This window comes from Sciurus carolinensis, chromosome 8 (assembly GCF_902686445.1).
Source record: "Sciurus carolinensis chromosome 8, mSciCar1.2, whole genome shotgun sequence".
NCBI lineage: Eukaryota > Metazoa > Chordata > Mammalia > Rodentia > Sciuridae > Sciurus > Sciurus carolinensis.
The window spans coordinates 126093202-126119499 of record NC_062220.1 but is presented as its reverse complement, the minus strand read 5'-3'; the positions used below and the strand labels follow the sequence as shown (position 1 = coordinate 126119499).

The following is a 26298-nucleotide window of genomic DNA, read 5'->3' as shown; positions in this document are numbered from 1 at the left end:
CTCCCACTCAGGGCACTGAGCCAACAGTGCTCAGTTGGATGCACCCTCATAGCACTGAGCACACAGTAGGTGCACAACAGGTTTCCTTGCCTACCTTTGCAGGTGGCCCTCATAGATGCCCTTAGCCTTGATGATGTGCTGTGCACACTAGGATGCCTGCACAGAGTGCTGAGCACCTTGTAGGTCCACAATAAGGGGCACTGAGCACCCAGTGGGTCTACAATGAATGCTGTACCTCCAAAGTGGCACCCAATAGGTCCACAATAAGTGCCCCGTCCCTCTTATGGAGCTGAGCACCCAGTAGGCCCACACTGGCTCCCAGAGGCCTCTGCGGCCCGGGTCTCCACGGCTGCAGGAAGGGACAGTACCAGGCTCTTGCTCCGGGTCACGTTCTCCAGCTCACTGTGCATGTTCTCCAGGTCCGTGGTCAGCGCCTTCTGGGTCTTCAAGGCATCCTCACACTTGGCCTCGCTCTGCTCCAGCTGGACCAGGCAGGGGACGGAGAGGGAGAGGGAGGGGCCCTCATAAGGATGCTCCTTGAGGGTCCCGGCCCTCCAGCGCGCAGCCCAGGCCCTCTGGGCAGCAGACAATGTACAGGCGACCCGGGGCTTCACGCCCGCTCATCAACACGCAGCTGGGGAAGCTCGTGCCGCATTGGAGGCACCCAGGCTGGGAGCACGCTCAAGGTCACGGGCACGCCCCCGCGACATGGTCCCACTCAGCAGACCCACACGCAGAGCCAGGCATGCCACCAGCCGGCCCCTGCCCTTCCTGTGGGGGGCAGGCAGGGACGGGCAATGGCCACCTCTTGGGAACACAGGGAGGAGGCACGGGATAGTGGGGATGAGGGTGAGAATCAGGGGAGGCTTCCTGGAGGAGGTGCCTGAGATCAGTGGGAACCTGCCCAGGGCAAGTGTTCCCCAGGGTTCAGGATTAAAAGGGCGTCCCTACACTTCTTAAAAGCAAACACCCGGCACAGAAGCACCCATGCAGGTTTCCAGTCCCACTAGGCGCCCACTGGTTAAGAGCCCTTGACTGAGAGGCGTTCTCCCTCACCCTTTTCTTTCTCATCCCGGTGCCCAGCTGCTCACAGTAGGCCTCCCAATCTAGCCAAGCAGGGCCAGCGGACAGGTACAATGACCCATCTCAGGCGTCAGATGTGTTCGGGTGGAGAAACTCCTATTTGCACACAACCCTAAATCCAGTCTGCAACTGACTCCTGAACTCCAGACTCTCCCAACAGAAAATACGCTTAGAAATCACCAAAGGAAAACAGGGGCTCAGAGAGGGGCAGTGGTTTGCCCAGAGTCACACAGCTCTTAGGAACAGAGACGAGACAAGTGTTTCCCATAATAGCCTACTGTCTCCAAAAGGATTATGATATTAAGGTCGGCGGTAAGAGGAGAAGGCCATACAGAGTCCTGCTGAAGGGGCAGGCTGATCTCTGATCCTGGAGGCCACTGGGTGAGGGGGCCCCTGACCTGTATAAGGGAGCACCTGAGTCACAGCAGAGGCTGTGCCAAGCACAGCTGGCCAAGCAAGAAGGGACCCCATGGTGGAGCCCACCTGGGAACACGTTCCTCTCCTTCCAAACCACAGTGTCTTCCTGTGAAGGCCCAGAGCTCAGCCCGGGTGTCAGGGTTACCATGCTAAAGGCTTCAGTGTGAGGGGCTCATTGCAAATGCCCCCCATTTCCAGATGAGGAGAGGGCGCCGGCTCCCCAAGGCTGAGCCCGCCCTGCTCCGGGGGCTTCCAGAAGCTGCACCTCTGGGTCCCGCCCTCCCACTGTCAGGAGCACGGCCCAGACAGCCATTACCTCGTCAAGGCTGGGACGACAGTGCGTTCCTGTGGTAGGGACGGTGAAGACGTGGCGGCTCATTTCCCACAGTGACTGGGGGATGGAGAGAGACTGAGAAAAATGATGTCGCGCAAGGGAGGTAATGAGCATTGTTAGAGCATAATCGACCCAGGAAATGCTTCCAGCAGGAGACTGCTGGCAGATGGTGGGCCTGGCGGGTGGGCAGGGAGGCTCCCTGCAGGCAGGTGGGGCAGAGCCAGCCCCTCCTGGAGTCGCGACCTCGGTCAGGAAAAGCCTTTAAGCTGAGACCTAAAGGAGGCAGAGAACAGCGCGCTGATGGGGCAACAGCCGGTGCAAAGGCCCTGAGGCAGGACAAGGAACAAATGGAGCCTTGAGAAATAGAGAGATTGCCAGTGGGACCGGACAGCTGTACAGAGAGCGGAGAGGAGGGTGCAAAGGAGACTAGGCAGGGGTCACGCTGGGGAGGCATGTGGACAGAGCCAGAAGGCTCAGATGTTGCTTGTCTATAAGGAAGTCGTTGAGGGTGTCTAAGGAGGTAGACGGCACGGCCTCTCTCTGCTGGCTGTGGGCTTTAGCGGGACACGAGGGGAACCAGGGCACCCCATTCGGATGCTGCCATGGTCCTCCAGCAAGGAGACCGTGGAGGTGCTCCTACCAGGGTGGCAGCGGGGGAGCCGGTAAGAAATGGAAGGATCGCAGCCAGGCAGGCGGCAGCAGACGGGCCGTCCTGGGAAACGACGCCGCGCACTAGCGGGAGCTCCCTCAGCGCGATCCTGCCGTCCTAGGAGCCGCCAGGGACCAGAGCCGCTGCGCCTACCCCAGCTCACGGGTGGACTAGGGTGCAGGATCCAGAGAGGCTCCTTCCATTCGCCGTCCCCCAGGGAGCACGCGGGGCTGGGGGCCAGCGAACAGCAGCTGGCCCCTGTCCGAGCTCGGGCTGCGCTGCAGACGGGTCGGCGTGGCCCGCAGAGCTGGCCACTCACAGCCCCACCTGCCGCCACGGCTGGGGGACAGCTCTCGGGCACCGGGCACCGCTTTCCCTGTCCTGCTTCATTAAAGCTGCACCGCAGGAGAAAGGAGCCCTCATGGGGACCCCTCCTCGGTAGTCCAGGAAACCGAGGCTCCCGGCAGGGAAGTGCTTCACGCCCTCACGTCACACAGCCGAGCCGCGCAGGCGGATGGACCCGAGTCCCCGCAGGCTCAGCTGCGGGACAGCAGGCGGCTCAGTGGGGCAGCCGCTCAGGCGGCCCGGGGTCTGGACCGGGCGGGGTCTGTAGAAGGAGCGGGCTCAGGCCTCCTCTTCTGGAACCTTCCAGACACCAAGGAGCACATGGCAGAGGGAGAGGAAGAAGGAGCCAGACCACCAGTTCCAGCATGAGCTCGCTGGCCTCGCCTTCCTCCTCTGGAAAACGGGCTGGTTACATCACGGGGTCTGCGCAGGACAGATGTGCGTGAGCGTCCCGGTGCTTGGCCGCGCCTGGCGCGCCGGAGACCCTGGCAGGTGCTGCTGCCGTCCTTGTTACCGAGGCCCCAGAGAAGCGAGGGCTGCGCCCCAGGCAGAGACGAAGAGGATGGAGCGGCTGAGGTCCCACACGCTGACCGCGACACTCTGACCCCCCGAGGGCAGCATCCTAAGCTCCTGGCCACTTGCGATGGGTGGAGGGTGGTCCCTGACGTCAAGCAGGGCTGGACCTTAAAGAATCTGCACGGGCAAGAGCGGAGCCTCCGGGCCCACGGCCTCCGCCGGCTGCTCCTGGCTGCGGCTCAGAGGCCGCCTTGGTGCTGAGCTTTCAGGGTTTCGACTTCCCACGCTCAGGCTGAGGCTGAGGCTCCCCCGCGGTGGCCGGGTGACAGCAACTTCCTGTAGGTTATTTCCACAGGGCGGCTGTTTGGCGGCTTTATGAAGTGGGTGGCCAGCTGGTCCGGAGGGCCGGGATCAGCTCCTCGGCGGCCGCGACGCTGGCTGGACGCTGCGCTGAGAAGCGCGTTCCTGGGAGGAGCCACCGCCAGGGAGCAGAGGAACAGAGCGGCCATGGGCAAGAGCTCTCAGCCTGCCTGTCATCCAGACCAGGTGACAGCTGACACAGTACACCTGTCGGCTCCGAGTCCCCCTCACGACCCACGAGCCAGGCCTCTGGGCCCACAGGGAACATCCTGACGCAGGACGCAGAGGCCTAGGCGAGAGGGAGACCCCAGGCTGACCTGCCTCCCACCCGGCAGCTGGGGCGGGACCCCAGGGGCCCCAACGACACAGCTGCTCCCAGGTCCCTCAGGGTCCAGGGTTTCTCCTCCTCTTCCAAAGTTTGCATTTTGTGAAGTTAGCACAACAGGGGCCCAGACGTGTGGGTAAGAGGCCCCCTTACAGGTGCGTCCTTGTAAGGTCGCGTGTGAAATGAGCGAGTCTCACCCAGATCTGCTTCAGTTCTGAAAGGCGGCCGTGGGGACCAGTTTGGCAATGTCCTGGTCCCTCAAGACAGGGGCCCGCCCACCCCTTCAGTGGGCACGGGTGCCCATTTCCAGTTCGGTTCGGGGAGCACAGTCTTCCAGGTCTCGGGCCTCCACTGAGCGTGGCTAAGCTTGGGCAGGAGACACGCGAATGGGCCCCGACTCTGCCGTGGTCCTGGGAGGTGGCGGAGGTCCTGGCAGCCTGGAGTCCACAGGGCAAGATGAGAAGAGTGCCGTCCGGCATCAAAGGCAGAGAGGTCACACTGCCTTCCTTCAACGTGGCCTCCTCTTCTACCATGAGGGGGGACGTGGGATATCAAAGACTTTGGATATCTTTGAATGAAGACTAAGAACAACTCAGAGGTCAAACAGAATTTGGTTCCACCCCTAGCCCTCTCTCGATAAGTGCTAGCCCCTCTGAGCTTTGGTTTTCCCCATCCACAAAATGGCTGAGAAAATGATTTACGTTCATTGAGCAGAACTGCCAAGTACAGTTGTATCAGTTGTGCACTGCACAAGTTGGGGGCCAAGCATACGGATTATGAGGAAGAGCTCTAACTTTGCCCTGGACCCAAATAAGTGGCCAAACTAGGCTATGACCCCAGGCACTCCGGCCACAGGCTCCCCGCTGAGCCTTTCCACCAAGGCTCCCTCTGAAACAGTGGGGCATCAGTAGATGCCCTGCAGGGGGCTCTGGTTCCGTGGCTCTGCCCACCCACCTTCCTGGTGAGGACTGTCCATCCCCCAAACATCTGCATGATTCTGTCCTGCTGACCCCAGGCCACACCCAGAGAAGGGCATGTGAGCCGGCCTAGCCAATCAGAGCGTCCCTCCTGTTGGCCATGGTGGTTGGGTCTGGGGTCGTAACGTGGTCAACACTGGGTTTTTGCCGGGACTATGGAAGCAAAGCTTTCTCTTTCTAAAGCAGGAAGAAAGGCTGGGGAGTCCATGGGTCCCCTTGCCACCAAGAAGGAAGAGCCTGCTCAGAATACAAACCGGCATTGAGGGATTGAGCAAAGAGGTGGCCAGAGACACATTTTTCATGACATGGTTGGAACAGCTAGATCCAGCCAAGCCTGCAGGCAACCTTAGCCTCCAAGATTTTCTGATATTTCTGCCAATAATGACCCCTTTTCTACTCAAATCAGTTTGAACTAGGTAGCTAGAACCCAGGATCCAGGCAGAGGAAGAGTGAGCCATGCAAAGGAGGGACTGTCCACACAGTGACTGACAGCGAGGGCTCAAGTCCTCTGGTGACGGTGTTGGTGCTAGTCTACCAAAACATCAGATCTAGCCAGGTGTGGTGCACACCTGTCATCCCAGCGCCTCAGGAGGCTGAGGCAGGAGGACTGTGAGTTCAAAGCCAGACTCAGCAAAAAGCGAGGCCCAAAGCAAATCAGTGAGACCCTGTTTCTAAATAACATACAGAATAGGGCTGGGGAGGTGGCTCAGTAGCCAAGTGCCCCTGAATTCAATCCCCAGTACCCACCTCCCAAAAAGTCAGATCAAAGTAGTTCTATCTGAAACTTGGAGCTAGAGAAGCGATCATTTACGGTTTACCTATTCCACGAACAGATCCTACCCGTAGCGGGGCCAACGGTCCCCATTCCCAATTCCTACATGGGGGAAAGAGGGACAGAGATTTCAACACTCACTGTGCCAGGCTGTGTGTGCTTTTTGCTTTTGTTTTTCATACCCAGGCGGGTGCTGTACCACTGAGATAAAACCCCAGCCCTTTTTATTCTTATTTGTGAGACAGGGCTTTGCTAAGTTGCTGAGGCTAGCCTCGAATTTGTGGTCCTCCAGCCTCAGCCTCCGCAGTTACAGTTATGGACGGCTGCAGCCAGTGGGCCCCTTGATGCTCATATTGCTATAGCCCATAACAGCCCTGCAGGGAAGAAATCAGTCCTCATCTTTTTATAAACAAGGAAACTGCAATCGGAAGTGATTTGCCCGAGTCCTGATTCCAGCCAGTGAGGCTCCAGACCCCTGCTGTTCCCAGGCCATCTCTGGGCACACAGGCCTCTGGAGCCCAGCCCACTCCAGACACCATCTCTGCACACCCGCCTCCTTTCCATTCAGCATGATTGAGATTCCCGTCACATATACGCCAACTGCAAACTGATGAATAGCATCTTTCTCCTATGCGAAGCCATCTGCCCGCTTTAAAATACCTGGGTAAAATGTTTGCTTTGGGCTTCCTAGCCTCTACAGGAAGAGGCCAGACCTAAGGAAAGAGTCTGGGAAAGGAAACACTGATATTTAAGCAGAGCCCAAAGAGCCTGGGTTTCTAGGTCTCTTGAACAACTCAGGGGATTTAAAATAACCACATCGCAAATGCCACGGGGAGACGGCGTTCTGGCTAAGAGGCGGGTCTGTGGCCGGCTAATCCTCCACGTTACCTCAGGGCCCTCAGAAGAATCAACAGCCACATGAAGGTTTTCCTTAAATGGAACCGCCCAGAGCTGAGGCTGCAGACACCCCGACCCTATAAAACCACAGCTTTAAATGCAAACAGAGTAAACCCATCAGCCTGGGTCCCCCGAGGTCTGTCGGAACGACGTCCGAGGACAGTGGTCCCAAAGGAAGATTCCCCCAGGCCATGATGGGGGCTCCCTCCTGCATCCCTGATCCCAAACTATTTGGGCATAAATGAAATATTCTGGAATTTTCCTTCCACTCTGCAAGGGGACTACCGTTTGTTGATATATTCAAACTCACTCTGAATATTTATTTTTCCCATTTTCTTTGGAGTTTTAAAAAAAAATCACTATGATCGGCAACATCAGTGAACCTACCTTGGCCACCTGGGATTTCTGGAGTCTGCATCCTGAGAGGCCCACGGTGCTGTGCCGTCTATGTGTCCCCTAAAAGCCCCCGGGAGGGACTCTGCTGTCAGGCATGTCCCCCCAGCTTCCCTGTGCACTGGCCTTGACCCCAGCACCAGTGTCCAGAGAGTCACTCCAGAGGAACGACAGGAGGGACAAGTGGGCGGGACCTGCCCACAGGCGGAAATGACCGGATGGGATGAGACCAGAGCCCCGTCCACCAAACCCCAGACGCCCAGAGCTGGGCCAACCTCGGTCAGGCAACGTCAGGGTGGCCAGTGTTCCAAGGAGACTCCCTGAGGTCGGGGAGCTTGGCTGGAAGAAGAGTAAACCCAGAGCCACCAACACAAGCTCGAAGCCACCCCCGGGGCTCAAACCCCCTCACGTTAGGGAAGAAAGCTCTGGATCCCCAGAGACGGGAGGGCTTTAAGGTTGACTAACAGGCAGCAAAGGGACATCAGGTCCCAGGGCTGTGCTTGAGCCCCGGGTAGGGCCCTGGGCTTCCCCTACACGGGGCCACCGTCCCCACTTACCCAGAAGGGTCGGCGGGCAGGACGCCCTCCGTCCGAACCCTGATTCCAGACTTGGATTCTAAGATGACTAAGATGGAGGCATTAGATGAAGTCAGAAGCCAGGGCTTCCCTCCCAGAAATGAGGTCCCTAGGAAGACGCCATGGTGAGCCACCTGGGGGCAGAACCTCCTGGCCAGAGACCCAACTCTCTGTTCTACTCCGCTTTTCTTTGCTGAGGCCGGAAGACCTGGCGAGGACAACTTAGGGGAGGAAGAGTTGATTGGGGCTCAGTTTCAGAGGCTCAGTCCACGGTCAGCCAGGGCCACAGCTCCGGGCAGCTCGGGTCAAGGTAGCCAGGAGGCAGAGAGAGCGCCACTCACCGCCGACCTGACCACGGTCTCCACCCGGTTAAGCCACAACAGTGGGTCCACCGCCTCTGAGAATCCCCCTGCCGGCTCACACACGGGTTCTGGGGGCGCACCTCGTGTCTACACCACCACACTAGCAGAGAGCCTGTATTCAAACTATCCTCCAAAAGATGAAGAAAAATATAGAAAACCCAGCAGAAGAATAAGCACGCTTTTACTCTGAGCAGGTAAAAGTCGATACCCGAGTAGCCAAAACGCCTTGGTAAAGGTGTCCCGCCTCCCCAAACTCATCCGGGAAATGCAAACTGGAACCCCAAACATACAGCACCTCCTACAAGTGGCTAAACTGCAAAGATGGAACTCCCCACCCCGGCCAGGATGCGGAGCCAGCGGGACCTCGGGGGTCCGTTCCCAGAGCGTGTCTACGGGCACCTTGGAAAACCGCTGGGGGGAATCAGCTGAGGCCAGATAAAACGTGTGTCCCAGGTCCAGAGATTCCACACGACCTACGGAAACACACCCGTGCGCCCCAACCCTTGGAGAGCCACGTGCGGAAATCATTCAGAGCGGCGTTGGCTGTGTGGTGACTAAACCCGCCAAGACTCGGAGGCCCACCGACCTCACCAAAGACGGGCTGGCTCCCTCGCAGGGAGCGTGCATACACCAAGCCCCGCGCACGGTGACATCAATGCCAGCAGGTCGCCTGTGTGGAAGCGGGCAGAGAGACAGAGATCTAAGGCGGGGAGGGGGTGCTGGGAGCTCACCTAATGATCCGCAGGGGCGGGCGACAAAGGTCTGTTTTGTTTTGTGTTTTGTGGTGCCCGGGACGGGACAAGGGCCTCACCCACGCCAGGCGAGAGCCACGCCCCATCCTGGACAAGTAAGAGAGAAAGGTTTGATTTCAGAGACAAGAGGCTCTCAAATTGGCATCTGACTTGCCACCTGTCCCCTCAACACACGGGTCCCTTCAGGGAAGGAGATTTCCCAAAGGACGGGCGCAGGGCCGGCGGGCGCTTTTACCTTCCCCCCATGAGTTAGGGTTTGCAGCTGGACGTAGGTGGGGCAACGGGGGAACGTGACGTGCCCACAGACACCACGGGGACTCTGCGAGCCTCTTCTTCAAGGATGGGGGGTCAGGGTCATTACTGTAGGCCTGGCAGAGCCCGAAGCAAATGGAGGAGCGATAGACGGAGATCTACAAAACCGAGTTCAGTGTGACCATTTAGAAACGTAACTCGACGTTCTTCCTTCACAGGCCGTAACGAAACAAATGGCAGACAAAAACGGGTGGGGCTGGGGCTGGCCTGTGGCTCCAAGCGTGCCTACTTTTGGATTAGAAAACCGCATGTTCGTTCATGCTACATTTTCTGGTTTTTTGGGGGGCAGGTACTGGGGATTGAACTCAGGGGCACTCGACCACTGAGCCCCATTCCCAGTCCCATTTTGTATTTTATTTAGAGACAGGGTCTCACTGAGTTGCTTAGGGCCTCGCTGTTGCTGAGGCTGGCTTTGAACCGGTGATCCTCCTGCCTCAGCCTCCCAAGTCGCTGGGATGACAGGCGTGGCCACCATGCCCGGCACATTTTCTGATTTTGATTAGGATCAAAGGCACCAAGTCTTTAACGTAGCAAAATATTACCAATGGGTGACTCTGGGGACTGGGGATGTGGCTCGGTGGCCAAGCGCTCTCCTAGCACATGTGAGGCCCTGAGTCCCATCCTCACCAGAAAACAAGCAAACAAAACAATACTCTGGCACATACTCCCAGCCACTTGGGAAACTGAGGCAGGAGGACCACAAGTTGGAGGCCAGCTTCCACCATTGTTAGCGAGGCCTTTGTTGGTACCAATCAATAAAGGAATGAAAGAAGGATCCGTAGAGGAGGAAGAGAAGGGGAGGAGGAGAATGGGATGGAAATCAAGCTCCCTGTGTGTATGATTCTGCCAAAATGAACCCAAATACTATGTTTAATTATAATGCTCTTAATCTTAAAAAAATTAAGAAAATGGCTCTGTGATGGAGTAGCCGGTTCACTCCCCAGTACCACGGTAGAGAGATCGATTGATGGAAGGGGTGTGTGTGTGTGTGCGTGTGTGTGCGCGTATGTGTGCGTGTGTGTGTGCGTGTGTGTGCGTGTGTGTGTGTGTGCGTGTGTGTGTGTGTGCATGTGTGTGTGTGTGTGCGTGCGTGGGTGTGCGTGCGTGGGTGTGTGTGCGTGTGCACATATAAAATTCTGGTTCACCTAGTGTCTCTTTTTTTCAGAGATTTTAAAGATTCATTCAGTTCTCCATGACAGCAGGGTCCATTTGGACGTATCTATACACACGTGGAGGACACCGCATTCGAGCTGGGACCCGTCTTGAGGAGGCACCTGAGGACCTTCCCTGTGGTGTTCACATGTGTCTCAGGGAAGTCACACTTAGCCTCCTCCTCAAGGTGGCCTCCTACTGGCCGCCTCCCACGGAGACCCGCCAGTCAGCCCTGCACCCGGCTGGGGCCCCTGCACTGGAAGAGCTTGAATACATCCATGAACGGTACGGAGAATTCCAGAATATTTCATTTACACCCAAAGAGCTGGGGTTAGGATGCAGGAGAGAGCCTCCAGGTCGGTCTTGGGAACGCTTCTTTGGGACCGCTGTCCTCCGACACCCCACACAGCCTCCGTGCTGGTCCTCGGCTGGGCCCCGGCTGCTCTGCGGAACTGGTTCTCCAGGGCTAAGCGGCATCCGGTCCTTCGGGAGAGAAGCTGCTCTTGCCTTCCTTTTAGAAAACCAGTTTCCTTCTTCACACTTCGTTCCTCACGGATAGTGTCAATATTTGGGAGGCGAACAGGCCTGTGATAACCATGCTTTTACCCAATTACAATGTGGTCTTTATCTCCTCTGCTAGGGGGTTATGCAAATATTGGATCAATTCACTCCAACATGATCTTTCAGAAACGAAACCCAAAGGCCAAAGTCTCTTCCAAGAAAACCCGGAGCCAGGCCGCCTGTTCTGAGGTGGCTGGTTGGGGGGACTGGTCCCGAGATGCCCACCTGCACAACAGACTCCACCAGGGGCCTCATCGCAAGCTTATCAATTACTCCCCAGGCCTCAGGGAGGCTTGGCTGACACGTGGTGACAAACGTCCCTCAGGTGGGCTAATCATCGCTGGGAATTCACGGCCTGGAAGATGCACCAGGCCTGAAGGAACCCCCCAAGTGCAAGGGCCCCCAGGGTTTGCACAAAGCTTTCAGGGCCCAGAGCTGGCAGCGGGCCACCTGGAGCACCTGGGTGTGCGGTGCATCTCCACGCTGTGGTCAGTCCCCGGGTTCAAATCCCAGCCCCGACTCCTGCTACCCTTGTGAGTTTGGATGAGTCCTCCTGTATTTTGCTCTTTCCGGGCCCTACCTTTGGAACGGTGATTACAAGAGATGGCTAAGCAGAACCTGGGGGTGCACCAGGAGGCTGAGAGGGGCGAACTGTGGGAGCCTTAGCCAGCCCCTGGGGGTCAGAGGTCGTCCCAAGATCGATGCCCAGACTCGAGTTCAGAGGGCAAATCCTCAGGCAAAGAGGGATCTGGGGGCAGAGACCCCCAGCCCCAGGAGGGTGCAGCTTGGCAGAGGGGAAGGTGCGGAGTCACCAAGCCACTCTAAGCCCATGAGGGATGCCAGAAAGGCAGGGCCAGGCTGCATGTCTTTGTAAGTCAAGAAACCTAGATTTTTTGAGGAAGTCAATGGGAAATTGCTCACATTTCTTTTTTCTTTCTTTTTTTTTTTTTGTTTTTGTGTTTGGTTGGAGGTACTGAGCTACATCCCCATCCCTTTTTAATTTTGACACAGGGGCCCAGTAAATTCCTGAGGCTTTCCCTAAATTTGAGGCTGACCTTGAACTTGGGATCCTCCTGCCTCAGCCTCCTGAGCCTCTGGGATCACAAGCAGGCACCAGATCACTTTTGCTTTGTGAACATGACCAGCCAAGTTTGCATTTAGATTTTAAAATTCTCCGTCTGGGGAGGTAACTCAGTGGTAGAGTGCTTGTCTAGCATGTGGGAGGTTCTGCGTTCAATTTCCCAGGGCCAAACAAACAAACCTGTCTCCAAAGACCACAGGGAAGAGATTACACAGACAGGATCTCCAACCAGCAGGACTTGAGAGAAATCCAAGCAAGAGAGACACAGGTGGTCTCTAATGAGGACAGGAAGAGAGGAGAGGGCATGATTCAGAGCATGTGAGGGGCCCCAGTGACTGATCTGGTGACGACCCCTTTGCTCTTAGCAGGAAGGGGTAAATATAGCCCCCAGCATGAATTAAGTCAATAACGCAAGCGCTCAGTGAAACCTTGCTCCACTTAAAAAAAAAGCAAATAACACCGCTCCCTCTGGGGAAGAGGCTAAGGTCAATGTCATGAATCAACAGTAACAAAACAACAGAAAAACACCCAAGCCACCAGCCACTGCTCCGGAGACGACACCGTCTTCCTCTTTCCTTTCGAGCCAGGTGCCAGCATCTGCTGCGCACAGATGTTATTTATGCGCAGCCATTATCTCAATTATATATCTGGGTTGTTGGAATTGCTTCTGTCTCCAGATTAGTTTGTTTCCAGTGGCAACGTTCCGTGGGAATTAATTAGTAATTGGCTCCGAGAGAACAGGTGTCGTTGGAGTACCCCCGCCCCGACACTCTGCCTCCCGATTCCGTGAGGCCACATCAAATTGTGCGCCCGGAAACCACAGCCCTGCGATGGCCTAGCCGGGAGAGTGGAACCAGGCAGGCAGTGCAGCCTGCTGTGCCTGAGAGCTTTCAACCTAGGTCGGTCTTTCAATCCCTGGTCTGGTGTTCTTCACACTAATCCTATCGGCTGGGAGTACCGTGGGCCCTTATTAGGTAAGAAATTGGGTCCCCAAAAGGCCTTGTCCGAAGTTGCAGTGTCCATGAAGAGCAGAGGCAGGCTTTGAGCCCAAGAGGTGGGCTGCTGTGCCTTGGTCTCCCAGAGTCCTCTGTGCTTCACCAGGAGGCTCTTGGGCTTCAGAGACAACAGGGATATGTTCAAGGTTCCCAATGGGGGGGATGGGGGATGGGAAGAACTGAGTGATTCTCTTCAGTGCTGGGGGTGGGTGGCAGGCTCAGGGGGTACCCGTCCATATGGAGGGAAGGTGCTACACAAGAACATCTCATGCTGGTAGAGCCCCATCTTCTGCACATCAAGGCTCTGGTGCTGGCTGGAATCTGGAATCTTGCCGTTTGGTTTTTTGATATTGTTGTTGTTGTTGCCTTTTTTTTTTTTAAACAAGCTGTTCCAGTCATGTCCTCCTCTGATGGACAGCTTTCTATGGCTCACTGTCACTTTTGGGATGAAGCCCAGACTCCTTAGCCAGCATACTAAGCCATCTATAAACGGGTGGCAATCTCTGACACCAGCACCCCTCACTCTTCCTGAGCACTTCCCGTCCCGGCAATGCCAGGCCAGATGGAAGCTATGCTTCCTGCTCCCAGGCGCCTCTGCGGCCCTCAGCACCGATGCTTCCCTCTCTGACAGCTCAAACCCCGGCTTGTTACAGGCTGCCTCTGGGTCTGCCTCCAGCCAGGACTAGAAGCCCGCAAAGAAAGACGCCTCATCACGTCCTCGCTTCCTCTACAACCGGGGCCCCAACCACCACAAGCATGGCCGGGAGGGTGTGTCCCAGCGTTCCCCACTCCGGGCCTCAGGAAGAAACCCTTCCCTGGTTCTGCGGCACCCAGGAGCCCCTGCAGAGGCCTCAGAGTCGGCTCAGGCTTCTGCCACCCTGGCCGCCTCTCCCCGAGCACACCCGCCAGTACCGGGGACACAAAGCAAGGCAGACACTCCACTTCAGGGAACTACAGGGCAGGCACGTCGCTTGTCGAAAGCCACAAAGTGCCAGATCCAGCTCTCCTGACTCAAACTTAAAATTTTAGCCCAAGTGCAACTGTCCCACAGATTAACCTCGCTGGTAGTCTTCTCACCTGCAAAATGGACCTGCGGCTGGGCAACTCCAAAGGGTATTTTGTGGAACGAAGGAAGCTAGTGGTTTCCGCTGCTCATCCTCAGAACAGCATCAGAATCTCCTGTTCGAAAATGTAGATCCTGGGTCCCAACCCAGACCCCATGCCAAAAAGAGGATCCAGACAATGGGATCCAGAAATCGGTGGTTTTCAAATGGTGCTTAAGTTCTCTGATGCACGGCCAAGGGCGAGGCCCCCGAGACACCGAGGAGAAGCCCAGTACATGTAGGAGCTTCATAAACGTTAACAGGACCCACGGCAGGTGGACCCACCTGCAAGGATAGAGAGCTGTTGGCATTCAGATCTTGTGGACATGTCTTGGCTGTGCGTCCTTAGGTAAAGTCCTCAGCTCTCTGAGCGTGCTCCTGCATTAGTAAAGCGGGTCAAATAGAGCAATGTCCACCTTGTAGGGCTTTGGCAAGGACTGTCTGAAATAACAGGCTTATGGTTGCCCACCAAACCCTGCCTGGGAATGCCATCAATTCCAAATGAGTCCCGAGTTCGTCCTGTTTGGCCATCTTCACCAAAACCCCTAACCCAGGCGGCCATCTCCTCTGGCCTAGAAGGAAGCACTAGCCTCTCGAGGGTCCAGAAGAGTGAGCCCCTTAAACATGAGTGAGGTTCTGCCACGCTCTGCTCAGAGCCTGCCAATGACTCGCCACCACTCCGGGAGTAAAAGCCAAACCCTTCCAGGCCCCACCTGCTCCTCTTCCCCCTGGTGGTGTAGCTGAGCCCCTCCCACCACCATTCCCTACCTGGGGACCTAGAGCATTTCCTTTCTCACCCAAACGAGGGTGCAGGATCATCCTGTTTACTGATGTCCCTTGTTGGCCGGTCTTCTGGTCACATGTCCATGCATGAAGCTGGGGACCACACCTGTCTTAGGAACCCTCCTACCTGCATCCAGCACATCACGTGACACACAGTAGGTGCTTTGTTGACTCCCCGAGGATGGGTATTGTGGGTGGCATTTCTCAGCACGGCACCCAGCCTGACGTAAGCAGCGTCCGAAGAGCGGGCTCCCTCCCGCCCCTCCCCCACGCTCTGGCTCCCGCCTCTGCCCGGCCGCCTGCAGGCCAAGGACAAATACCAGACATCAGAGTGGGGTGCAGCGACGCCCAATGTCATTGCGCTTTATTTGATTAGCTCTGACTCCGGCATCCGGGCCACGTGCGCTGGGAGCCAAAGTGACTGCAGCCTGACCTCTGGTCCCCACCATCCCATCCTTAAAACGATCTCCATGACAACGGCAACCGAAAGCCAAAGCTGCGGATTTCCTTTGATAGGAGCGGATGCAGAGGACGGGGAAGAAGAACTTTCAGAAGAATGAGGCTCTTTGATTCCGCTCAAGGCGCCTTCATTAAATACCACTCTTTCCCAAGAACACACACTTTAACCCTGCAGAGGGAGGATCCGCGGATACTTTTAAAGGGGAGGGAAAAAAAGAGAAAGAAAGGAATCGGCCAGGGTCCTCGGGAGAGCTTCCACCCGCGGGGGAGGGGAGGCTTGGCTGCCGTAACATCAGGAGCACTTGATGGCAGGGCCCCTGGACACAGGGCCAGTCGGTCAGCTAGGGGACTGCCTGGGCTCAGGCGCTGGCCCCCTGCTGAGCACTGGGGCGTCTCTGCCTCTCCAAGGGGCTCAGCGGTCAGTCCAGTAGGCAGGGAGATGACCGGAGGCAGGAGCACCCCAGATCCTGCACTGAGCACCGCGAGCCTGGGTTCGAATCCCGCTCTGCGCCTCTCTGCGGTGACCTTGCCCACCCTAACCGCCCCCTCTGGACAAATGTTCCCGTCTCTACAATGGCCACAGTCCGAACTCCCCTTTCCTGGGGGGTCTCATGACAGTCATGTGAGGGACCCCATTCTGGCCCAGGTGACCTGATTTCCTAACCTGGCTGTAGAGAGAGAAAAACGACCAAAGGCCCCGTGTGCTGGGCGCGCAGGCTGGCCCTGGTCACAGGACGCTCAGCTCTGAAGCCAGGAGAGTCCTGGACAAGCCAGGGTGGTGGGTCTCCCCGGGGGAGGGGGAAGACCGCAGGAAGGGGACAGCTGAGACTCAGGCTCTTCAGGATGGAAGGACCCGAATGTGCCAGAGCAGCTCATTTCTCTGGTTCTTTCCCCAAACCACACACTGGGTCTCACCCCGAGAAACCCGCCTGTAACCAGCGCGCAGCCAGCGTGCAGGGCCAGACTGCAGAACGTCCTGCGGGATCCCTGCCAGCGCCCCCCAAAGCTGCCCAGGTCAGGAAGGACCAGGGAAGGCTGGGGACACTGTCCCAGGCCAGAGGAGACAGGTCAGGAGTGACAACTGAAGGCTGCACCGTGTCCTGGCTGGGGTCCCGGAACAGGGAACGGGCGTTAATGGAGAAGCCGGTGAGATCTGAATCCAGCCTGAATTCAGGAATTTTTTAAAAAGTCCAGTTCAGTGACTAAGCTCTGCCCCAAATGTTCCATTTTACAGATAAAAACTGAGACCAGGACAGAAAGCAGGGGACGCTTTGGGGCCTCAGTCTCCACCACCTAGCACTATATTCTGCTGCCTCCTGACGCCTCCTGCTGCCATTCAGGGGACCTGCTGACCGTCATGAGCTTGTTTTCCAGAAAGAGGACAGAAGAGCACTAGATTTGGAGTCAGGAAACGTGGGTTCCAGACATTCTGCCTCTGACTGGCTGTGTGACTTTGGGCCTCTCTGACCCTCTGTTTCCTCAACTGTAAAACAAGGGCAACAGCCAACGTTTCTCAAGAGAAATACATTCATGATGTGCAAAGGACTGGGCGGAAAGTCAGAGATGTCCCAGAGAAGATGGGACAAAGTTCCTGCCCCCTCAGGAAGCTGACAGCTTTGCTGGGGGTCAGTGCAGAGAGTACAGATTACCTAAGTGCTTGGGGATATTGTGTGAGGATGCAGAAGGTCCTGCCATGTGACACAGATGCGTGAGGCCAGATGACAGAATCCAAAGGAGGAGGAGGAAGGGAAGGGAGGCCTCCAGGGAGGAAAGGAGTCCAACCCACCGGGGCTCAGCCAGAACCCCTTATCCAAGGAAGACGCGTGGTTTCCGGGATGACACCAGAGATGAACAGGACATTTTCAGCAGGGCTTGGAGACTTGCTGGTTTAAAGCTCCCCCTGGGGACGGGTGGCAAGCCCTGAGTCCCTGCTGGCTACCCCATTAGGCTCTGAGACACCCTTCAAAGCTCACTCCCCCTTGAAGGATCTGCTCACCTCTCAGCACCGGCTCCCACCTTGGGCCACACTCTGCCGCGGGCACAGCCACGCTCATCATGGCTCCCGAGACCACCAGCTCCTGCCCTGGCCTCGCCTCCCATCCACCCTCAGGTCTCATGCAGCAGCTCTCCTCTGAGACGGCCAGGAATGGGGGAGCCTGAAGACCCGGGTTTGAATCCTGGCTCTGCTACTTTCTAGCTGTGGAGCTGTGGGTGAGTCATCTCACTTCTCCGTCACCCAGTCACCTCACTTATGAAGTGGGGTTGATGATTCTCACCACACGTGGCTGTCCTGAGGATACCACTGGACAAGTAAAGGGAACCCAGTACCTGGGTGGTTCCAGATGGTGGCAGCCAGGGGTCCATGGATAACTTGATCGACATCCTCAAGATACGAGCTGACTTTGCCTAATTACACTATTGGTCCCATTACTATCTTTTCTATACCCAGCCCTGGTGTCGCCTGGTGAGCTCGCTCTCGCGCTCTCTCTCTCTCTCCTCCCACCCATAATCTGCTCGAGTCCTCAAGCAGACACATTTCACCTCAGGTCAGGAGGGACCAGGTCTCCCCGGCTCTTCGTGAACCACCCCCCATTCACCTACCACTGCCATGTGACTTCCCCAGCCCTGTGATGTCCCCATCCCTGCAGGTTGTGGAAGTCAGAGTCATGGCCCTGATCCTGCACCCTCCCCTGGCGGCAGTGGCATCCCCAGCTCAGCTCGTGAGGGGACCCCAGCCACCCACCTGGCTGTGCACTTTCTCCAGCTCCTCCTTGCTGACAGAGGTCTTGCCGTCCTCCATGGTGGCCAGCAGAAGCTGAACATCGGACAGCAGGGCATGCGTCCTCCGCAGGTCCCTCCGAAGACGCTTCTCCACGTCGAAGTCCCGGTGGCCGATCTGGGAACCGAGGGAAAGGACGGTGAGCTGAGATGGCAGAGGGTGGCCAGGGTCCAAGCTGCCTGGACCTGAGCTTCCTGGCTTCCACTCATCCTGTGGGATCCTGGACAATTCCCACCCTTCCTTGAGCCTGGTTTCCTCATCTGCAAAATGGCCTAGGGGCTCGGAAGTCCTGTACCTGTGGGAAGTCCTTCGGTCCAAGCGTTTGCACTAAGCCCTCTGCGTGACCTCATCTCCTAAGAGGCTGCCCTGCCAGGCGAGGTCCCCAGCTGCTGGCCAGGCTCTGCTGATCCAAGTCAGGACAGCTCTGGGCAGGGGAGAGACTGGCCAGGCAGGAGCAGGGACTCTGTCATTGACCTGAGCACTGTCCCACGAGTTTAAGGCAATCCATTGAACGTGGGTATGGCGTGCTCCCCTGCACGCTGCAGGCGGTACCCACGGGAAACACTTCGCCTCTCGCCATGGATGTTACCCTCAGCAAAGAGCAGCTGTGCTCTTTTTGCAGATGAAAGCCACTCTTTTCTGCCTCGAGATGGCCCCTTTGCCCGTTTAAGAGCAAGCAGGTGAGATCGCCTTCTGCAGAAGGAACTTCCTGCCGGAAGTGAGCACATTCCTTCCCCAAGAACGCTAAACGTGCAGGGGACAGCGGCCAAGGGACTGAAATCTAGGAGGGTGACCGGAGATATCCGACATGTAACCCCCAGGGGCAGGTGGCCGAGGAGGCACAGAACCCCACGACACTCCACAAGCTCGGTCTCCTCAAGAAACAGCACCCATGTCAGGTCCCTATGAGAAAAGACCTGCCCCTTTATTGGGCTCTTCAGGAGACCAATGCAGGACATGAGACATTCCTCGGATGGGGAGTTTTAAAGAAAATGGGCCTCCTTATTGGGTTTCTACACACTGGGAATCTGTGCCTCCATGCCAAATGCTAACCATCTCTCTGGATTCACAGAATGAATTCTAGAATATTCTAGAAAGAACATGGGATTGAGAATGAGGTGGCCCCGGGTTTTGAACTCCTGCTTTCCACGTACTGCTGGTGGGAACCTCGGCTGCCGAGTCACACAATCTCTCTGAATCTGAGCTTCCTTAGCTATAAGAAGAGAGGTTAAAATACAAATCCCGTCCTCAGTGTCGAGATAAGACAAGGATCATGGGTGATAATGGGTCGCAAAGCACTGTACGCTGCCAAGCACTTTACACACACGGAGGATTACGAGTCCCGCTGGTGACCTAGAAAGCAATCCTGCAGACTTGATGCTGCTATTTCTCTATCACCTGTTTTGAATTCTTTGAAAAATGAGTTGGTTCTTAGGACATAAGCTCTCTTCCTTTGGATGCTTTGCTCTGGTGAATTTTAAATGCTGGTCCATGAGATCGATCTATCCTCCAGCTATCTCCCTCCTCCCTGTCCCGGGGAGCTGAGCTTGAGCGCTGGGAAGTGCACCAGGCTCTCTGTCACATTCCGCGTGACGACGATGACTTAAAAAGCAACATTATATTATTGCCTTTATAAAAAGAGTAACAGTGTACATTCACAGAGAGCTTTCTAAGTGTCAGGCACTATTCAAAACACTCGGTGGGTAGTCAACCAAGCCTAGGAGGCACGCAGTCTCGTGATTCCCACTCTTCAGAGGTTGAAACCAAGGTGCACAGAAGTGATCTGCCCAAGGTCACAGTTAGTGTGGGGCAGAGGTGGGATATGAACCCTGTTTTTGCAAAGAGGTCATTTTAGCAAGAGGGACCATGAGAGAGGTCTGTTTTGCTCTTGATTAATAAAACAAAGTGGCGTGGAGGCATGGAGGTCTTAGGCAGCGGAGGCTGCAGTGGAGTCGGGAAGTGGGTGCTGGCTCCTTCCAGCCAGGGCAGGTGCAGGAAGGCAGAAGGTCGTAAAGGACCCAGACAGAGGTGAGACACCGCCTGGTATATGCACACCTGGATGGTGGGCATGACAGCATGGGGCAGGTCACAAAGCAGAAGAAATCACTCTCACGTGTGCACTGTCGTGGGGAAATGAGAGAGTGCTGGTAAAGCTGGCACAGACGAAGTAAGGGAGCTGCCCAGATCCTGCTGCCCCTAGTGGCTCTGAAGGGATTTGAACCCAGGCATTCTGGCCTCAGTCTCTAACCACTGCACCACAGTGCCTGCCATGCTCCAAGCCCAGGTTTTCTCATTCTGGAGTCCAGGTTTTGGCCTTGACTGCATTCACGTGGAACGCTCTGCCCCTTTCTTGGCTCTGTGCCTGCTTTCACTCCGTGCACATCCTCAAATGCCTGTGATTGTGAACGAGTCACAATCAGGTACAACCCCTGAGGTCAGCACAGACCCCGTAGTAGGGAGGGCTTGGCTTCGAAGGCCAGGAAGCCATTGAAAAGGCCGGCACCTTCTCCCAGAGAGAGAGGAAATTCATGACAGAATCTCAGAGCCAACGTCCTCGCCTTCATAACAAGTTGTGGCACAGGAGAGGAGGGGACAAAGACAACCCATCAGGTTAGTGGGAGATAAACGCCACTCTGAGCGCTTCCATGTTGCAGCACACAGACTCAAATTTGGATAAAGATGTGGGCAATGAGCCAATCCATCTACGTGATATTTGGTGGTTGTCGTGGGAAGCTACACTCAGACCCCAATTGTGACATTGTCATCAAACAGGCACACGTTCAGGGTGATGGCTACATGTCTACAGTCAAAGAACTCTCCAAAGACGACTCAAACAGGATTCGGAAAGAATTTCTGGGCTAATCCAGTCACTTTATGGGGAAATTGAGGCTTGGAGAAAGAACTACGAGTGTTGCTGAAGGCTGCTTCGCAAATTAACCGCTGACATGAACTGCCGGATGATACTACAGGGGGAAAGTGGTCAAGAGTGAGGATCTGGTTAACAGCACTATCAGTTTTGAGCCAACAGCATGGTGTTCAATTTTTTTAATTATATACTGCCAAGTAATACAGACCTCATTTCAAATCCACCTGGGGTATTGACTACCTGTACAATCCTGGCCAAGTTGCTTTGTCTTTCTGAACTTCACTTTCATGTATATGAAGGAAATAATAATATCTCTCCCATAGCATTGTTGTGAAAATTAATGTCAGAAAGAATTATGATTGTGTTCTTATGAGTAACCACTAAAAGAATAGAAATATAGCTTCTGAACCAGCACTAAAACAGAAGGAAACAGAAAACATTACCAATCCATCTAAAAATGGGAAAGACAGCAAGAAAGAGCAATGAAAAGGAATGAAAAAACCAACAAGTACAAAACAAAAAAATAAGAGAATACAAAAAATTTCAAATCTATCAGTCATTACAACAAACGTAAATGCATTAAGTTCCACTATGAAAAGTTAGAGACTAAAATATGAATCAAAATTATCCAGCTGTTTAAAGGAAACACATGAAAACATACACACACACACTTGAAGACGTTGAAAATAAAGAAACAAAAAAAGATATTGCAGCAAACCAACTGAAAGAAACCATGCAAAATGAAGTATAGCAAAATCATTCTCAGCAAAAAGTAAGACACTACACAACAACCAAAAAGTCACCCAAGGAAATATAGCAATATAAAATTTAAATTTCTTAAATATATGACTACAAAGTATATAAAGAGAAATTATAACACAATTATTAGTAACACTTGGAAAACACAATCATAATAGTGATGTAATAGGACTGTCTTACACAGAGACAAACCCACACAAATACACTCATTGGATCCTTGACAAAGGCACAAAAATCATGCATTAGAGAAAAGACAACCCTTTTCACAAATGATCTGGGAAAACTGGTTACCATATGTAGAAGAATGAGACTAGACCCTTATCTCTCACCCTGCACAAAAGTCAACTCATAATGGATCAAAGACCTTAGAATTAGACCAGAAAATCTGCAACTCCTAGAAGAAAATGTAGGGTCAACACTTCAACACATAGACACAGGCAAAAACTTCTTCATCAGGACTCTAAAGCTCTAGAAGTAATGCTAAGAGTTAATAAATGGGATGGCATCAAATTAAAAAACTTCTGCATAGCAAAAAATAAGCAATTAGGAATGTGAAGAGAGAACACATAGAATGGGCAAAATTCTTGTGAGCTACTCTTCTGACAGAAGATTAAATTCCAGACTATATAAATAACTCAAAAACACCAAAAAACAATGAATAGCCCAATTAATAAATGGGTAAGGGAACTAGGCAGACACTTCTCAAAAGAAGAAAGACAAATGAGCAACAAATACGTGGAAAAATGTCCAACATCATTAGCAATCAGGGAAATACAAATCAAAACTACACTCAAATCTGATTCCATCCCAGTTAGAATCACAGCCATTGAGAATATCAACAAAAATACACACCGGAGAAGATGTGGAGGAAAAGGAACACTTTGGTACTCTTGGCTCTTGGTGGGATTGTATATTAATACAATCAATATGGAAATCCGTAAGGAGGCTCCTCAAAATACTAGGGGTGGAACCACCACCTGACCCAGCTACGGCACTCCTTGGTATTTGTCCTGAAGAATTCAAAGTCATCATGCCATAGTGATCCAAGCGTACCCATGTTTACAGCAGCACAATTCACAACCAGCTCAGGTGTCTGCTGCTGGACGAACAGATAAGAAAACGTGCCATAGGTACACAGCAGGTTCTATTCAGCCATAAAGAAGAAAGAAATTGTCCTTTGCAGTAAAATGGGTGGAACGTGGGAATGTTATGTTACGTGAAATAAGCCAAACTCAGAAAGTGAAGGGTCACACGTTTCCTCTCATATGGGGGAACTAAAGAGGAGAAAGGAAGGAAAGAAAGGTCAGGGGGATCTCATGACAGTCAAAGGAGATCAATAGAGAAGAGGAAGAGGACCAGGGAGAGGGGAGAAGAGGAGGGAAGGAGGAGATGGTGGGTGAAATTATACTGTTATGCTGTGTGCATGTACGAATACGTAAGCATGAATCCCACCATTACGTACGACTACAATGCACCAATAAAACACATGGAGAAATAGGACTGTCTTAGCAAGGGACCAAGCAGACAACGCCAAAGTTAATAGGGGACAACTAAAAAAAAGTACAGCCATATTATTTTTAAACTTTTTCTTCATTTTTTTTTATGGTTTATGCTTTTATATTTGAATGTTATATCAAAATCTAAAAAAACCCAGCTTGGTCCACTTGCCAGATATAGAGATCTTGGGTCTCCTGAGCACCTATGATCTTTTCCATTCAATAATCTGTTAGTCTTGAGCATGAACCAGGGTAACTAGGCGATCTCATCAATTTCAAAGAAAAGACACTGGACCTTCTACCCTGTTCTCTGTCCAAATGGCATGACGTTAAAAATTAACAGTAAAAAGGTACTCCAAATAATCCTGAATGTTAATAAACTTGAAGCTTGATTCATAAATAATTTGCAGCTTAAATGAAGAAAACACAAGAGGCATGGAAACATCTGTGCTGATAAGGCTGGCACGAACGCATCAATTCAAGGTAAACATCTTAAATAAACTAAAACGTGTTTAAACATTTAAGATCTGGGTGATGCTAAAAAAATTTAATGGACTAAAAACAGCGAAATTTCGAGTTAAAAATGTCAACACTGGAATTGAAAACAGAACAAAAGGCTCAACTAATGGAAAGAAAGAAAACAAAAGAGGAGGACAGGGATTAATAAATAGAAAATAAGGAAATGATTGAAAAAGCTGGTCTTTTGACAAGATTAATAGACAACTAGCTAGCAAGTCTGGTCAATACCACAAAACCTCACAGGTTAACACTATTATGATTTTAAAAGGAAATGACATGGTACAATCTAATTTTTGAAATCATAAGAAAGTGCTATGAAAACAATCTTTATGTCAAAAGTCAAGAGGAAAGAATAAAGTCATAAAAAATATTAGTTACCCAAATCTACTCAATAAGGAAGAAAAAAGTTCTGTATTTGTGTTCAGTTATGCTTAAAGAATTTGAAGCAGCAATCCCATATTTATTCTGTTCTCTGAAAGCAACTAGATCCAAAGGGGTTTACAGGGAAATTATTTCAAATCTTTAAGAATGACATGTTCCCAATTTTGTAAGAATTATTTTGAAAATTGTTATGAACTCATTGTATGAGGTTAGTTCAATGCTGGACAAAGAAACTATCAGAAAAGAAAATTGCAAATCAATCTTACTTATGATCCTGAAAAAAGGTTAGTGGTCCAATAAAGCAGTGTATTGAAAGGCCTATGAAAAAGATTTATCTGGAAAACATGTCAGGAGACATTGTAATACCTAAATTATAATATGCTATGCTAATGGATGAGACAGGCCGTGGAATGAATCACTGTTGCATAAGTAATGTGTGAGTATATTCAACAAACTAATTTTTAATTATTAGGAAATTAAAATGGAGGGCCGATTTAACCTGATTAAAGTTACTTATCAAGAACACTGCAAATAGGTCCATCAGAACTTTCTGATTAAGGTCAGGAGGAAGGAAAGACACCAAGTACCTCCACCATCCAGGCCTACACCACAGGCACATGCCAATGCAATACGGTAAGAAAAGGAAAAAAACACATAACATTTGTCTTGGAAATTGTTGACATCTTTCTGTTGCCCCGATTTATGTTCAAGAGGCAAAATTATTATCATTCTCAAACGGCAAGATTGTTACCATAGAAAATCCAAAAGAATCTACCAATGAAATATGTCAAACGAGTTTAGTTCAGTTTGTTGTATTCAGGATCACTATAATCAATACAATCAATCCTTTTCCCATATGCCACCAGAACTAAATCAAAGTTACAGTACAGAAGAAAATGCCGGTCATAGCGGCTAATGGAAACTACCACTTTCCTGGAAATAAATCTAACATAAAATTTAAGATGCGTAAGCATAAAAATAACAAAATATTAATGAATGCCGTGAATAAATAGAGATGGTGTGAGCACTACTACCGTGGTTTAATAACAAAAATAATGTCAATGTCCCAACTAACTTATAAATCAATGGAAATCAATTGGGTTTGTTATGGAATGAAATGAAATTCTTTTTTTTTTTTTTTCTTTGCATCACCGGGGAAGACACGCAGGGCGAGGCACATACTGGTCACGTGTGGGAAGGTAAGCTGTTCTGGAAGATCTGCAAACCTGGCCATTAAGTCCTCGTGGCGTGTGCTGAGGGTACAGCTCTGGGGCAGATCACTGGCTTAGTGTGGGTGAGGTCCCGGCCGGGTCCCTGGCACACAAGGACAAACCAGAAACAAACACGTGTGGGGCAGGACTAGGAATAGACAAAGAAGCCGGTGAACTTGAGCCAGGAGCCCACAAACACCCACCCACACATCCCAAAAAAGATCAAAGATCACGCGCACCAGACTCGCGCCTGGCACTGCGCACACCAATGAAATCCAGGTGGCTCAGAGACCCAGTGATTTCCGAACCCAGGTTTTGGGACGTGTGAAAAATGTGGAATAAACATGGATTGCAGTGAAGGAAAGCCCTTAAGATGGACAAGCAGGGACCAGGAAAAGCGATGGATCGCCACGTCTGCGGTAAGACACTTCCTCGGTGACGCACCGTGAGTGAGGCGCCCCCGCGCTGCGGGAGGCAGGCGCCAGATACGATTCCAAAAGTGGATCGTCGCCTGGCGCAAGGATCGCGAATGGTTAGTAGGAAAAACAAAACAGAAGACAAAGCCCGAGCCCGGGCGATTCATAGGAGGAGAAAAACCACCATAAATGTGCGCAAAACGGGCGACTGCACAAGTGACAGGGGACGTGCAGTACCACTCCTGAAGGGGGCCACGTGTTGGTGAGGATGCCGCTGGTGACAGAGGAAACTGCCATAGCCACCTGAGGGGACCATTTGGTGACCGTTATTAATTCCAAAATTGTACATCCCGGCGATTCCTCTTCTAGTTACACACCCTGGTCGGATCCCCGCGTGTGCCCAGCGAGACCTGGACACAGACATGCACTGTCGTTCTAGGTCTCACGGTGAAGAAACCAACATATCCCTGGGGAGGAGAAGAGGGCTGTTGTTCTGTTTGTTAATGAGGACGGGGCAGCAGTTGGATGAGAGAATGAGAGCCCCGTGCTGCGCAGACTGGCCTCCAAGACGTGGTGGAAGGGAGAAAGGAAGGTAGGGGTCGAGCTGCGGTACAGCGTGGTTTAAATACCCAGAGAGCTGGCCAGGAGCCAGGGAGGAAGGGAGCGTG

The 26298-nt window shown here is 52.8% G+C and overlaps 1 protein-coding gene across 1 annotated transcript in view; it reads right to left on the bottom strand.

Annotated features, from left to right (window-relative positions):
• Positions 1–26298, bottom strand: part of Myo18b (myosin XVIIIB) — a 224980-nt gene that overhangs the window by 69176 nt on the left and 129506 nt on the right. The window contains exons 34-35 of the mRNA XM_047561579.1: positions 17947–18099; positions 369–482 (exon numbers count right to left, since the gene is read on the bottom strand). Of these exons, the coding sequence (XP_047417535.1) occupies positions 369–482; positions 17947–18099 (267 nt within the window). The remainder of the gene's footprint in view (positions 1–368; positions 483–17946; positions 18100–26298) is intronic.